The sequence below is a fragment of the Rattus rattus genome, chromosome 6, assembly GCF_011064425.1.
Source record: "Rattus rattus isolate New Zealand chromosome 6, Rrattus_CSIRO_v1, whole genome shotgun sequence".
Classification (NCBI taxonomy): domain Eukaryota; kingdom Metazoa; phylum Chordata; class Mammalia; order Rodentia; family Muridae; genus Rattus; species Rattus rattus.
Window position 1 is genome coordinate 144,172,776 of NC_046159.1, and position 15,990 is coordinate 144,188,765.

Consider the following 15,990-nt stretch of genomic DNA (forward strand, 5'->3'; position numbering starts at 1 on the left):
TCGGTACTTATGTGAAGGAGATGAAAATCACTGTTCCACCTTTTTCATACCAAAAATTATGTAAAAACTACATCTTAGAAAATAACCAATAACTCTCTTTAAAATGCAACAGATTACTCTGAAATTCTGATTAATATTTATATACAATTAATTCATTTTCAGAAAACAAAAACAAAAACAAAACAATCTTATCATTGCCCTAGCTGGTGAAACTTGTTGGTTGAGGGGAAAAGTCCACCCAGATTCTAGCCCAAATATGGGTGAATTTCATGTGCAAATTGATTCTAGTGCTGAGAGTAGCAATATGGTTCTTTATTTAAATGAGCTAAAGCTTTCAAATGAATCATAAAGGTAACACAGCACGTGGCCCGTGCCAAGTTGTCATTTTCATTAAGTGTGAGATTGCACCTGAAGGACAGATTAATTTGCAGCTGCTAAAAATATTTCAACAGAGTGGTACTGTTACAAGTGGCAGGTGGTGCCAAACGTGAATTTTGCAAGAACCGCCATCTGCGGGATGAGACACGGAAGAATGTCAAGCGGGTGGTGAAGGAGATAAAGACGAAGAGAAAACAGTGTTGTGTGTACCCAGGATTTATTGTCATTAAGGAGACTAAAGATTCCATGCTTCGCTTAACAGCATTGGCCCAAGATTAATAAATAAGATTATTTATTTAGCTTCTACCGTATGCCCACGGCATTGCAAAAGGCACCAGAGTATCTGTGAAGACAAAGTCCCTTTGCCAGAGGCATGCCTTTCAAGCCACCCAAATGAGAGAATGCTTTACAACTATGTTTACCTTTCATGGTATTTATATTGAAGCTTTATGATGGTGAGATTCATGCCCTTTGATCTTCTTTGAATGGATCTTGCCATCTCCGTTTGATGTTTAGGTTTCAATGCACATTATCACCAACTTCCTGCTCCACATCTCGAGAAATTAGTCCAAAGGGTGTGAGGTGGATGATTTCCTTGAACCTTATCACCTGGGATTTGGCAGACTTCACAGAGTAGAGAACATTTCAACGTGAGAGTAGCTCATGATGCTGCAGCTTTACGCTCTTAGGAGTCCTTTTTATTTACATTACTTTCAGTGGATTTGGTGGGAAAGTGAAACAAGAATTCCTATCTGAGAAATGGAAATTGTCGCTTTTCCTTTTGGAACAACTAGGTGGATTTTTGTTTGCTTGTTTGTTTGTGCGTGTGTTACACTTTTGTGACCCCCTTCTACAAGTAGCTGGACAGAGTAGTAGCTTTCTTTTTGAATGCTAGGAGAAGTCTAAGACTCCTAAGGAGAATTCATAAAGTAGTAAATCAGGACCATTGGAAGGGTCTGGGAAAACTTTTGTCTGGGAGGATTTGGAAGCAAGGCAAGTTGTTGAACTGCCTGCTGATCCTTAGGACGGTGGGAATCTCTGGCCTGTAACGTATGTGTTGTTTTTAGCTCATAGAACAGAGGAACATGTTTTAGATTATTTCAATCTTACTGATGAAATCTAATTTTGAAAATATGACGAACAGAAAATTAATTTCACTTCATTAATTATTTAATGCAGAAGGATGAGATCAAAAAAGAAAAGCTTTTCCTAGCTTCAAAGAACATTCACAGACTTTCAGAGAACATTTTGAGAACTTGTCATTGTGCAATAACTTTTCAAAGTAGTTTCAGTTAAAGAACCATGTCTAATCACTTTTAGACCCAGAAACCTAAATGTTTCTGGGTCTATAATGAGTTTGTGCCATCAAAATAACTTAAGCAAGCCATGTCAAAAAGAAAGGAAACTATTTGTAGTGCCACATGCTCCTAGGATATGCAAAAGAGGCAAAGGCAGGAATATCATGAGTTCAAGGCAAGTCTTGGTTGTAACCTTTGGATCGTCAAAATGGCTCTACAATTAAAGGTGTCGGCCACTAAGCCTGACAATCACAGAAAGGTCAATGGGACCCTGTCATAGTTAAACATGAGGACTAAGTCCAACAAGTTGGACTTCCTCTAGCACGGCATGAATAACTGTTCCCACACAAATAAAGACAGGCACATGAAGTAAACAGATACAAATGTAAGTCAACAAAGAAAGGAAATGTTATTTTTTCTTTTAATTCATTTTAGTTTATTTATAGACTTATTCATTCACAAAATTATTTGGTTTTTAATTATATATTGTTTTCCATACAATATTCAGCCGTGAAGAAAAAATAGGAACAACTAAAAAGGAGAGACAAAACAAATAATGAAAATAGAGTTTTAGAGTATTATTCATTCCAGCTGTGATATATGCACCAGGTGCCAGAGAGTGGGTTTGGATACTGTCTTGGTCACTGTTCTATTGCTGTGGAGAGACATCTATGGCAACTATAATACAAGAAAACATTTTCCTAGGTCTTTCTACCAGTTCCAGAGGTTTAGTTCATTGTCATCATGGCCACAAGCATGGCAGCATGCAGGCAGATGCTGGGACAATAGCTGAGAACTACGTCCTGATATGTAGGCAGAGAGAGAGACTCTGGACTTCTACCACCAATAATATATTTCCTCCAAAAAGAATACACCTCCTAATCCTTTTAATCCTTTCAAAGAGTTCCACTCCCTGGTGACTAAGAATACAAGTATATGAGCCTCTGGAGGCTATCCTCAGTCAAATTACCACACATACTGAGAGGTGCAAGAAGGTACGACAATTTCAGGGGAAGGTGAGGCAGAAAGCATAGAAAATACATTAAATGTGTGTCCCAGGAAAGAAGAGACAAAGGCATAGGCCCCTGAACAGAGATCTGGGGAAAATGCAGAAGCTAAGAGGAAACCCTCTTATATGCAAAACCTAAACAGAGGACATTGGAAATATCAAATAAGTGCCTATCATGACTATAAAAGTAAGAATTCTGGAGAAGAAGTCAATGCTACAACATGGGCAGGAGAAAATTTCATTCTATGTGAACAACACAGCTGGGAAAGCCACTGGTGAGATGTGTCTTAGATAGTGAACAGGTTCATTAAAGGAACACTGGAAGGAGAACACGGTCTATTCTTTGGGAAAGAGATGTGGAGCTTAGGTTGTAGACAGCATTCATTCTCGTAGTTTCTTTTCTAGTTTAGGTATATTGTGACTAATGTAACTGGCAGTTTCTTTTACCACTTGTTTCTTGTGGTAGATCACTTATAGTAAAAAAATTGACCTAGCTCAAGTATATATGTACTGACCACCTTCGGCTGTAATAACCAGTGTCTCAGTGTGACGTTTCTCTTTGTGTCATCTTTGTTTACCATGACCACTCTGCCATATCTATGATACCAGGACACTAGGTTTGTGCAGAAAACATGTCTATATAGTAATGAGAGCAGGACCGTGTCTGTGAAACAGTAGAGAAAAGTTTTAAGGATTTAGGAGACAGGGGGGATTTCTGTAAAAAGCAGAGACTATTTAGGCAAAATGACTACTTATATAAAGGCACTAGAGTGAGCACCGAACAAAATGAGAACCGCAAGAACAAGAAAGCTTTGAAAGGAAAGTACAGCAGGAGGCCATATACAGCAAGTCAGAAATGTAGAACTGAGGAGAACTTTTAACCTGAACCATGGAGTGCACAATTTGGATATGAGAAGAAAGCAATGGGGATGTGCTTTGCTAACATGTGAGACTTTGAGATAATAGATGCTCGAAGGGAAACAATAAAATAAGCAGATTGAGATCCCAGAGCAGTGGAAGGAAAACTAGAAGATCAATTCATTTAAAGGGCAGAAAGGAAAAAAACATCATCCAGAGAGAAGTTCAGAAAGTGCAAATGTTGAGAGGTTTAGAAAACAGGAGAAAGAAAGGAAGGAAGGAAGGAAAAAAGGAAAGAAAGAAAGAAAGAAAGAAAGAAAGGAGAAATAGAAAGGAAGAATGGGGTTAGATAACTAACAACTCAATTTCAGTATTACAAAAACCTCAGGAAATAAGACAAAATGTAAATTGTAGAAAGACCTGAGTATATTTTGTCACTAGATAATCACATCCAAACCAATCTTTACTTGATGGTTTGGTGTTTCCTGATGCCTAACAAGGAAATGCTGATGAAGATGAAAAGAACGAGTTAGTGGAACTGGAGAGCAGATAGGGCCTGTGCATTGGTCCTGTGTTCTGATGGACATCACACATTCCAATGCCATCTAAGTCTCCACTGTGGGTATGTTTCCATTCCGAAGAGGAAAACTTTAAAAAGGAAACTTTAAGTCAAAGGAAGGGGTTGTTGAAGAGAGAAGATGGAAAAAGTCCGCAGAGTACCGCCTCTGTAGCAACCTCTTAGTTTCTTTCTACTTTAAATCACTTTTCTTCAGGATGTAGGGTCTGTGTTAGTTACTTTTCTTGTCACTCTAATAAAACACCCAGCTATAGGAGCCTGAGGAAGAACAAAATTAATTGTTCATAATATACTGGACATAGTCCATTCTATCAGGGAAGGGCTGTGTTTGGGCTGTGGAAATTGTCCTGAGAGCATCTCAGAAACTGAATAAAGAGGGGACAGGAAATGAGGCTGGACTGGAAATCTGAAGATCATTTCCTAGCAGTCCATTTCATTCAGTTACACCAATATGCTAAAGCTATCCCAAAACGGCCTTGGTAGTTGAGACCAAGTGTGCAAACACATGAGTTCATGCTTGGCATTTTATATTCCAACCACAAGACCTAAGTTCTATTCTCCTTTAGTCAGTAGCTTTCAAGTCATTTTATCATCTCCACTTCAAATAACTTCAAATATAGCCATCTTTCTTTTGGATAATTGTATGTGTGTGTGTGTGTGTGTGTGTGTGTGTGTGTGTGTTTGTGTGTTTGTGTGTGTGTGTGTTGTGTGTATGTAAGAGAAAAGGCATAAGTCTTTTAGTTTTAAATGCATGAAACTGAGATCATGTTTCTTCTCCCCCATTTGGCCCTCTTTTTATTCATTCTCTCTTTCTCTAAAGGGACATCTTTGGCAACTGGTTTACATCAGAAGTCTCTTAATTCCCATTGTTTTAATCACTACTCCATGCATTCTACTTTCTACAAGTGAATATAAGTCAGCAAGTCTAATTTTAAATGATCAATCCATGTATCCTTTTCTTACTCTTCTCTGCCTCTTGTTCACTCAGGTTACACTATTGCTTCTGAGATGTGTCTGTCTCGGCTCACTGCCACCCTCTTTCTTATTTTGTTATCTGAAGCAATCAGAGTGGCAATCCTTCCACTTAGCAACATAGGAATGTTAGTGCCTGGTTGTTTCTTCCTCCCACTGCTCTGAGGAAACCCTGATCCCTGAATAGAACTTCATCTCTTCAATTTTAACTTTCTGTCAGCATCTCTGACCACTTTCCCTACTCTGTGGACTCTATGTTCTCTGTCGTTTCTGTCATCTTGTACATGTTGGCCTTCTTTGTGAGACACACTTTGTTCCTCACACCTTAATGTATGAGAAAAAAGTAAGAACCATTTCTTTATTGTCTTTCTGAACTCCTGGTTTGGCTCTTTCTTGTGAAACTTAAGAATTAGAATAGTTTCCTCTTTGAGAGTGTTGATAACCATCATGAGGACAGAAAATACTTATCATAGTAGATTTTGATCTTCTATAATCAGAATAAAGAGTAGATACATAGAGATTATTTAGTAAAATGAAAATGCAGATGGTAAGAGATGCATGAACAATTTATTTGAATATCAATTTGAAAACACAAGGCCTTCCCTCTTAAAAACATAAAATGGCAAAATAATAAAAGATGAATTATAATTACAATGCTATGTGTTCTGAAGCTGATGACTTGGTCATGGGAGGATTGCTATATATTATCTTACCTCCCTCTCAAATTTATTTAGTTAATTGTGGTCTTACAAATGTGGACTTTGCCAAATGCTTAGATTCAAAATAAATCATTTTCTACAAGAAGCAATCCAACCAACTAAAGGTTGTTAACTTTGATGACTTTGAATTCTTTGCTACTCCAGTATTTGTAGAAACAACAGCATCAGTGTAGAAGGTGACATTTGACCACTTCTTCCTCAGTTTTTCTAGTCTTAAAACAGAACAATGCAATTTTCACCATTTCCCTGTATCTGCCTTAGAACACCATTTCCAGGATTAGTGTAAGACTTCTTTTAGCACCACACCAGTGCTAATTGCATACACATTAACATCATATGTTCATACCTAAAGTTTAAAATAGTTTTAATATAAACTATTTAGGATATAAAAGATGTTAGAACCTTATTTTAAGCACTTGAAATTAAAGTAAAACCACTTTAAAAATTAAGCGCCTGAATTCTGAAAGAAAACAACTTGCAAAGACCACATAAAAAAACAAGTGATTGAATAGACTTCTTTCAGATTCAAAATTGTTCTGCATTGTCTATGCACACGAGATTTAAACACACAGACACACACACACACACACACACACACACACACACACACAAGTTCTAAGAGTTAATCTCATCAGTGTAGTAGTAACTTTTGGTCAGTAACATGTGTCACATATTTACTTGCCATTCCTCATGAGGAATGCATATGTAAATATATGGAGGCAGATGATCAAATAGAATTCTATTCACTAAAGCAAGCTTCTCAATAATTAACCTGAAAATGACTTGTTGTTATAAGAGTCCTTCAGACTTCTAGCACTAGGTGATTCTATTTTTAAATTATTGCTGCATTATTCTTGTTCATGGGAAATATTTCACGTGTTCTACATTACGTCTGGAGTCTATATAATTAGGCTGAAATGCTGAGGTGTATATCTTTGTGAAGGACACTGTGGAGCATATTAGAAGATGTCATAAGTCTAGAACATATGATTATTTAAAGGTTTAGGTCAGGCCTGGATGGCATGGATAAAGTTAGTTTTATGGTTTGCTCATTAATTTTATATAATTAATGTAATATATATTCTGTTATTAGGTTAATAACATAATTGACCATCAGTGTGAAATTGTATTACTGCAGGAATTTAGATCTCTGAACTATTTCTAAAAATATTTTCTATATGAGTTGAACACAGCAAACTGCATGGTAACACCCTGAAACGATCACACAATTTTAGTTTATAGGATATTCAGCCATACCAACTCGGTTGTACACAAAAGTATTTTAACAGAGGAAATCTGAAGATTACTAATATACTTTCTGCTACTATTAGTAGATTCTATGTCATTTGTCATTTTATCATATTTTTAACTATGTGGCTTTTGCAATCTACACTCTGGAAAAAAGTGATTTTGTTTAAATCAATATAATTTATGATATAATTTATAATGAATGAGCATCAGGTCAAATGAGCCTGAAAAACGTGAGCTAAGCAAAGAAGTTTTACTTTAATATGTCACAAAGGAGTCAGAAAGAAGTAAAAATGAATACTATGTAATATTATTATTCATTCAATTTCAAATTAATAAATATGTCTTTCTCAGATCCTAGATTCATCAGTGCCCATCTCATCCCAGAGAGTGACAACCCTGAAGATGACAAAGTATATTTTTTCTTCCGAGAAAATGCAATAGATGGAGAACATTCTGGAAAAGCCACTCATGCTAGAATAGGTCAGATATGCAAGGTGAGGTAAAGCGGGGGAAAGCATTTACAATTTCATTTATTTTCCACTGATGTAAAAGACTATAATGACAAATATATAAATGTTAAGAATAATTGAAAATTATATTCTAATTAATTGCTTTTGAAAAAGTCATAATGCGAAGAAGCTTCTATAACAAATGAGATAATAGCTTATATGTAATCAATTAGAATGGCCATGACACATTTGGAAATGAAGAATGAAGAACTTCTTGGTTACAAGGAAAGATCACTCCTTAATAATAAAAAATTAGAACTGAAAAATGAAGATTATATTTATGTGTCTGAGGTTAAGAAATAGAAAATAAAGGCATATTGACATTACTGTGCACACTTTCTCTGTGGAATGACTTTTATTATCTTTCAGAATGACTTTGGAGGACACAGAAGTCTTGTGAATAAATGGACAACTTTCCTGAAAGCACGCCTGATTTGCTCTGTGCCAGGTCCCAATGGCATTGACACACATTTTGATGAATTACGTAAGTGGCCGATGTTTGATGCATAAGATATATATGTTTAGCATTTATCAGAACTATAAACTAATAGATTTTGTTTTCAAACAGAGGATGTATTCTTAATGAACTCTAAAGATCCTAAAAATCCAATTGTCTATGGAGTGTTCACAACATCAAGGTAAATGGATTTTTATTATTATTTTAGGTAAATTGCAGACGGTAGCTTCTTTTATCGTGTTGGTTTTTGAGTGTGAATTCCTGCTGCTGATATGAATTAATACTGACTTAATTAGTTCTTCAATTTTAAAAATCATCATGGGGGTTGGGCTGCTGATAGGCTCCTGGGGTAAGGCTGCTTGCTAACATGTCTCATGACCAGAGTTGGATGCCTGTTCTGGTGTGTTCTACATGGTAGAAGGAGAGAAGTGACTTATGCAAATTGTCCTTTGAATTCTACATGCACGAGCAGCAAACTATCTGTAGATTTTTTTAGAAGATATAAACACATATTGGCATGACTATTATTAAGCAAATGCAATGAGAGATAGCAAAGTATTTAAAATGATAATAATATTGATTCCAATCAGAAGTGTTATAGGTGACTATGGCCATTTAAAATAATATTGAATCCACTCAGTACTGGAGATAATTATGGCCATTTAAAGAGAAAGATAAGTTGTAGAACCTAAATCTGGTTTATTTATAAATATTGCATTATAAATCACACTGACATCATTACTTAATAAACTTAACTTTGGAAAAGAAGAAACCTATATTACTAAATCTGTTTGCACGTCCTTATGCCTATGTATTAATGAGCTTTGGTGTTAAAACTAGACAACTGCAATAAAGATTATGGGAAGTGAGTGGCAAGTGCCAATCTGTTTTTCTGTTTCCCCACTTCCTAGAGCAACAAACATTTCTCAAGTTTTCAGTGTATGTGAGAATCACTAAGAACGTGTTAAAACAATTTCTCTATTCTACAAATCACATGTAAAATTTTAGCTGTAAAATATAAATGATAGAAACCCATCCTGTTTATCCCAACCAGAGTCTCTGACCCCATGAGAATGAGCTGGATCTAAGAGTCTAAATCTCTAACCAATTTGTAGATAATTCTCATGCTACTGTTTAGGAACCAACGTGTTCCTTACCACAGTTTGAATGGTGAAATAGCTTATTCTCTTTTTCAATGAGGTAGGATATGAATGATGAATGTCTCTAACTTGTATGTATCAAACCTCAGAGCTACCTGATTCCCCAATAGGTGACTAAATATGTAGCAGGAAAAATGGGCTTTTGCAGCTAACATGTACTGAAAGGGGGTATATCAATGTGTTAGCTTGTTATGTACTCTATCATGAAAAATAATAATAAATGTTATGCATATTTGTTGTGGTTAGTACTCAGCCAAGTACCCATCATGATCAGTGGTTGGCAGAGAACAATAAACAGCAACTTCCTTCATGCATCATTGCTTGCTAATGAACAACTTTTATAATTTAAGAAGTCATAGCTCTCATGTGGCATGATTTATGTCTGATTTCAATAAGACTTATAGGTGACAATAAGACTTATGAATGCATGCATCTGTTACATTTTTATAGAATATAAAAGCTGTGTTTTGTGAACAAAATAAGAGAAGATGGTTTCATCTCGGTGGCAAACTTAAAGTTATTTCAATGTCCTGTTTTTGATTTAGGGAATGATAGAAATAACTGCCCTGATTCTCCAATTTGACCTTAGACCTATGCTCAGTGGTGTATGGAGATAAAGTTTAATTCCTCAATGATTGCAGATAACCAGCTCTGTTACTTAAGCTTCTGCCTCATTGGTTTAGGAATTTAAAATAGTATAATATGTCCTTGTACCATGTGTCATTGTACATTTCAATAGAACATCCGTTTTAGCTTTTAAAATGACTTCTTAAGCAGTCTTTATACCATGATAGTTTTCTTTCTTCAGTAAGAATTCTTGAGGGTTAAAAGTTTTCAGTTTTTATTTCTTTATGACATCAAAACCAACTATTCATTCACAGGTGATCATCTGTATATGTCTTTCTTGTTCATCTTTAATCATTTATATTTGATATGAATGTGTATATGTTTAGTGAATACCAAATATTATTTCACATGCTTGGGATAAATTATCATTTAATTCTTTACCAATTGATGCAATATATCTATGAGATCAAACAAATCCTAAACAATATTTTGACTACAAAAATTTATATTTGTTTTGATCGTTAAGATCCTAATAACTCAGTGTATGCTACCACATTGCCATTGACTATATGTTAAAAAAGTTTCTACTCTCTTCTAGCAACATCTTTAAGGGCTCTGCTGTGTGTATGTACAGTATGAGTGATGTAAGAAGGGTCTTCCTTGGTCCATATGCTCACAGAGATGGTCCCAACTATCAGTGGGTACCTTACCAAGGAAGAGTCCCTTATCCACGACCAGGAACTGTAAGTAACCGTGATAATTAACATATGGAATGAATATGTTTTTGACAAAGGAAACCAATACTGGAGCTATAAACATTGACACACTATAGATCAAAGAGTCTATGACTTTGATAGAACCGAGATTGGGATTCTATGAGGTTCCTATAATTCTACATGTAAAGCCATGTTTGTTACACATGTTAGTACTTAAATTATTTGATTGTGATTCGATGTTCCTAATTTTTTTCATAAAGCCAGAATAATCAGCCTATGCACTTTCTTTTCTGAACAGAAGACCGAGGAACACTGAATCTAATAGGAAGTACTGGGGCTATCTCCCTCTGATGGTCAGGAGGATGCTTATTCTAAATATATAGTGGGCTTTGCTCAAAGAGACAGCATTAAAACTAACCTCATCATTCCATGGGTTTAGAATGAGCATGCAACATTACCATCCCAATGAATCTATATCAAAAGAAATGAAGAACCTCATGCAAGAAAATATTATTTTAAAAACCATAAAAAAGGAACACATGGATATAATAGAAATACAAGGCATTCACCCTAAGAACCAAGTCAGAATTAACATTTTTTTTCAGGGAGATTGAGAGCAGAGAAAAGGTCTATTTCAGATGACAAGTTACAGTTCTATCATTAAGGGAAGCCAAGGCAGGGGCTTGAGGCAGAAAACACGGGAGAAAGCTTCTCAATGGCTAGCACCCTAGCTTCTACTGAACTAGTTCACTTCTCCCACCTAGGAGCTCCTGACTATAACAGCATCGCTCACAGTGAGCAGAGTTCTCCTCCATCAGTTACTAATCATACCTCAAGGCAGGTCCATAAACCAGTCCAATCTAGCCAAACCCAGCTGACAAGCTCTCAGCTAAGCTAAGTCTGAGCTAAGTCTAACCTAATATGAAGCTGAGTCTGGAACTCTTGTGTCTTTTTGGAGGCTTAATGGCTCCTTCGCCCCATTACTTTATTGAACTCTAACATTTAGTTTGTCTGTTTGACCATCACAACTTTCAGTTATTCAAACACTAAGAATTCTTTTACTTGATGTGATTAATAGTTGTAAGTAACCTTCTACCCCAGTACTCAGGATTTTCATCCCCAGGCACTAGAGGGCTTGACATGTGTTCTACTGACTTACGTGGCTAGTGACTCCACCTTCTCTCGTGTTCTCACTAAATTGCTAAGTCTTGTTCCCTTGCCTCACCCTTCTGAATTACACCCTTCTACTTACAATGGCTTATGCCACAGCTTGGCAGTCCTCCAGGTTTTAGTGAACAGATCACCCTTCTACCTGTGTCAGAGGTTCTGTTCATGCAGCTCATGGCCAAGGTCATTTTTTTTTTTTTGTCAATCCCAACTACAAGTAACATTTCTGATCAAAATAACATATATGGACAATAATTTTAGACAAGGAAAAAAGTTTACATTTGAAATTTAACTACTACTTTAATTTTACCTGAGTGTTTTAATAGTCTGATGAATTCAAGTAAAGTATGTTTTCATATTAGATATAGGACATTTAGTGCTCTCATTTTCTCTACATTTCTAACATTATTATGAGAAAATTAAATATCCCGTGTTTTATAAAAATTGCTCCTAGCTAATAATGCTGTAAGAAAATCTACAATAGGATTAGAGAATAATAAATGACTAGATATAATATTTTTGGTTATGAGAAAACAAATGAGATTTATAAAAACACAACATATTTATTCCAGCTCTTAGTAACAAATTGTCTTCTTTTACTTAGTAGACAATTTTTTATTCCTATGGCCGAAAGAGCTCCATATCTTAAATTCTCTGCTGAAAGTACCTTTTAATATGAATATGAATTATGTATGTGAAATCAATAATAGCAATTCAAATGTGGAAATTGCTCTATGGCTGACTTTGTTCTATGAGATATGCTACACTAGAATAGATATGTGCACCACACATGCATGTGCACACGCACACACACAGGATAGACATAAACAGCCAATTACTTTTCCCCATTTTAATGATAAAACTATGTTAAGGACTGGTGCCAGCATTTCGTCTCATGAGCTAATACGAGCTTATTTTCACTGTAAGCTGTTATGAGAAACTATGCCAACAAGTACTGTGCTCCACGGCTTAGTGCAGGAGTGGAAGAAGAGAAAGTAATAAATTTATTAAAGGTGACATTTTGGACTCTAATTAATATGCTATTGTTTAAATGTGAAGAAAATCCCATAAACTAATTATAGTTTATATTTTAAAAGCAGACAGTAGGGGAAAAGCTAAAACAAGTTATAGGAAAACTGAAATGATCTTGTGTTATAGTTTTTGTTCTCATATTTCTAAATTTGTGCTTGATGTCCTTACATGATATAAAGGAGACCACATATATTCTTTTACATAATGTATTCTTTGTTTTCTGTATGTGGGTGTTTTAGTTGCATATGTGTATACATCGCATATGTACAATACCTGAAAAGTCCTCTCTGGACAAAGATTCTAATTTATATGAAAACTAGAAGTATATTATTTTTATCATATCTAACCCATGTATATGTCAAATGTACACATACATATAATATTTCACTTGAAAACATTATTTAATTCCTCATGAATTATTAATGAATTTGTTAAGTAACTGTCAAGAGGTTGATTTCATATTCTAATCTTATAAAGATCATCTCATAATAATATTTTATCTCTAAAGCACTTACAGTAAATGTTAAGCATGACTGAATTGTAGGACAAGGCACATGAAACTGGGTATACTGTGCTCTATAATGCTGTTCTACATAATCAGTTACAATGACAGGACAATGAAAGCTGATTTCCTCAAATCTATATACTGACTTATAAGAATATTTCTATCCAGAGTTTGTATACTGTCAGTTCCCAACTGTGTCTTCTTTACTGCTTCTCTTACCAGTATGTATTTATCTTAGACATGCTGACTCCATTCTGATTGGTTAGTTGCTGTGCCATATACTTATAAACACTAAATAAAACCTTTGGATTATTTTATTTTATTAAAGTTATGAGTAATATGTTTTCAGACTTATGAGTCAGACAATAAAGAATAATTTATATGGCTTTTTACCTGGGATTAATATTTGCGTATTATTCTAAACTAAAAACAGTTAAATATAACTCAATAAAAGTATTGTTTCTCTAAACATCCTAGCTGCTTTTTGATTATAGCATAGTGTACCCATTATGCAACACATTTATTATAGAAATGAAGTACAGGCTGATGCAATTAGCAGAGGCATCAGGCTCCTCCTGAACACTGAATTCTCAGATGCATTTCAAGTTTTTGTCAGAAATGGTGATGTGACTAAACACCAATTAACACTGAGAATGGATATTTATTTAGAAATATATACTGATCATTTCATCTGCAAATTTAACTATATAAAAGCTGGTGATAGCTTAATTATTCAGTCAGCTTCAAATATAGGCAATAAGAAATAATTACAAGGTTAGATTTAGAGCATTGAAGAAGCGATACTTTATAATCTAGAAGCTTATTCATTAGACATTATTTAAAAGCTGTTCTTCTCTTTCTAACAGTGTCCCAGTAAAACATTTGGTGGATTTGACTCCACAAAGGACCTTCCTGATGATGTCATAACCTTTGCAAGAAGCCACCCAGCCATGTACAACCCAGTGTTTCCTATTAATAATCGCCCAATAATGATCAAAACAGATGTAAATTATCAGTTCACACAAATTGTTGTAGACCGGGTGGATGCAGAAGATGGCCAGTATGATGTTATGTTCATCGGAACAGGTACACTTTTGTGCTTCAACTGTTTATTTTCTTTCAGAATACTGTGTACTTAGCTGACTAAGTATACTGACAACCAAGGCTGCCAAGGCAAAGTTCTATATACATTGTCGAGGTACAGCAATAGTCTACCATTTTAAATACGGTACCATTTTTAAAGATACATTTGTTTAAGATTATTTATTTTCTTAGCATAATTGTCCTCAAAGAGGCTTCATCTAGCAGCTGATAGGAGCAGTTGCAGCCAGAGTGAAACATTAGGTGGCGCCTAGGGAATCCTGCAGAAGAAGGGGAGGAAGGGATTCTAGGAAGCAAGAGGTCAAAGGGCACTACAAGAACATGATCCAAAAATCAACAAAGCAGGTTTCATCAGGGCTCACAGAGACTAAAGTGACAATTAGGAATCCTGTATTGGACTGCGCTAGTTCATATATATAAAAGCTGGTGGTATATATATGTATATATATATTATGTTCTTGAGTATTGTCTGCTTTGGGACTTTTTTCTTCCTACTGGGTTGCCTCACCCAGCCTTGATATAAGGGTATGTGCCTAGTCTTACTATAATTTATTATTCAATGTTCTGTTTATATCCTCGGGAGGCCTGGTATTTTCTAAAGGGAAACAGAGGAGGAGTGGATCTGGGGGAGAGGGAAGGAGGGAGAGGGACTGGGAAGAGTAGGTTGGTATATAATATAGGACAGAAGAGTAAATTAAAAAAGAAGATATGAGACAAATACAAACTATAATCATTCTACAAAAATACTGGTCTACAATTTTCAAAATGTCACGACTATGAATAAATTGATAGTTCCAGATTAAAGATGACTGACAAATATCAAGTAAATTTAATAATTAAGTAATCAATTATCATAATTGAAGCATAATTTTTCTGGTTAGGAACACACACACAATTTTGTTCAAATCATGACTAAAATTTCCAGGATACTCAATAAATGCCCAAGAATATGTAACTACAAGCTTATCTGAATCTTAACATTACCAGCAATGAAAACCTTCCATCAAAAAGAGGGTTACCCAAATACTTTGTTCATTCTTTCTGCCATATAAGTGAAATATTAAGAAAAAAATCTTTACCAGAAAGTCTATGCAGTGTTCATCAGATACCTTTCTTTAAGAATATGATATCTTTTTCCTCATCTTATTTTTAAAAACAAATGTCTGCAGGTTCATTTTTCAGAATCAACCTTATTATTACTATTACATGTTATTTTGTTTCCCAAATCTCCCTAAATGGTGGTGCTATTTATGAAAGTACCAGTTACAAATCTGAAACTTGCTACTTAGAGTCAGATTTCAAGGTAATAAATCCCTAGTCTTCATTAACTGACATAAATCAACAAAAACAGAGTGCTCCACTGAAGCATTGTATGATAACATGTATTTTCCCTGGGTGAGGAACAGAGAGAAAATTACATCAACTACAGCACGATAGCAGTTAGTAAAATTACTTTAAAGAATCAAAGTTTCATAACTTAATTGCAAAATCCTGATGATATCAGGTTTAATAGTGTCAGGTTCTTAGCAGCACATTAAAGTCTACTTTTACGGATAAGAAAATTTTCCTACGAAGTAAAAGAATCTTAATGAGACTCCATATGACTGTGAGTAGGGCCTAACATTGCAAATATAATCAAGAAATATAAGACAGTATTCCTTTTCAGTAAATAGTAGCTTATCTTTTAATGTTGACTTATAACTAAGTCTCTGAA

The 15,990-nt window shown here is 35.0% G+C and overlaps 1 protein-coding gene across 1 annotated transcript in view; it reads left to right on the forward strand.

Moving 5' to 3' along the window:
• The window catches only part of Sema3a (semaphorin 3A), a 198,104-nt gene that overhangs the window by 151,167 nt on the left and 30,947 nt on the right, over positions 1-15,990 (forward strand). Inside the window, exons 8-12 of the mRNA XM_032907051.1 lie at positions 7,414-7,556; positions 7,941-8,055; positions 8,140-8,209; positions 10,354-10,498; positions 14,042-14,261. Coding sequence (XP_032762942.1) covers positions 7,414-7,556; positions 7,941-8,055; positions 8,140-8,209; positions 10,354-10,498; positions 14,042-14,261 — 693 coding nt within the window. The remainder of the gene's footprint in view (positions 1-7,413; positions 7,557-7,940; positions 8,056-8,139; positions 8,210-10,353; positions 10,499-14,041; positions 14,262-15,990) is intronic.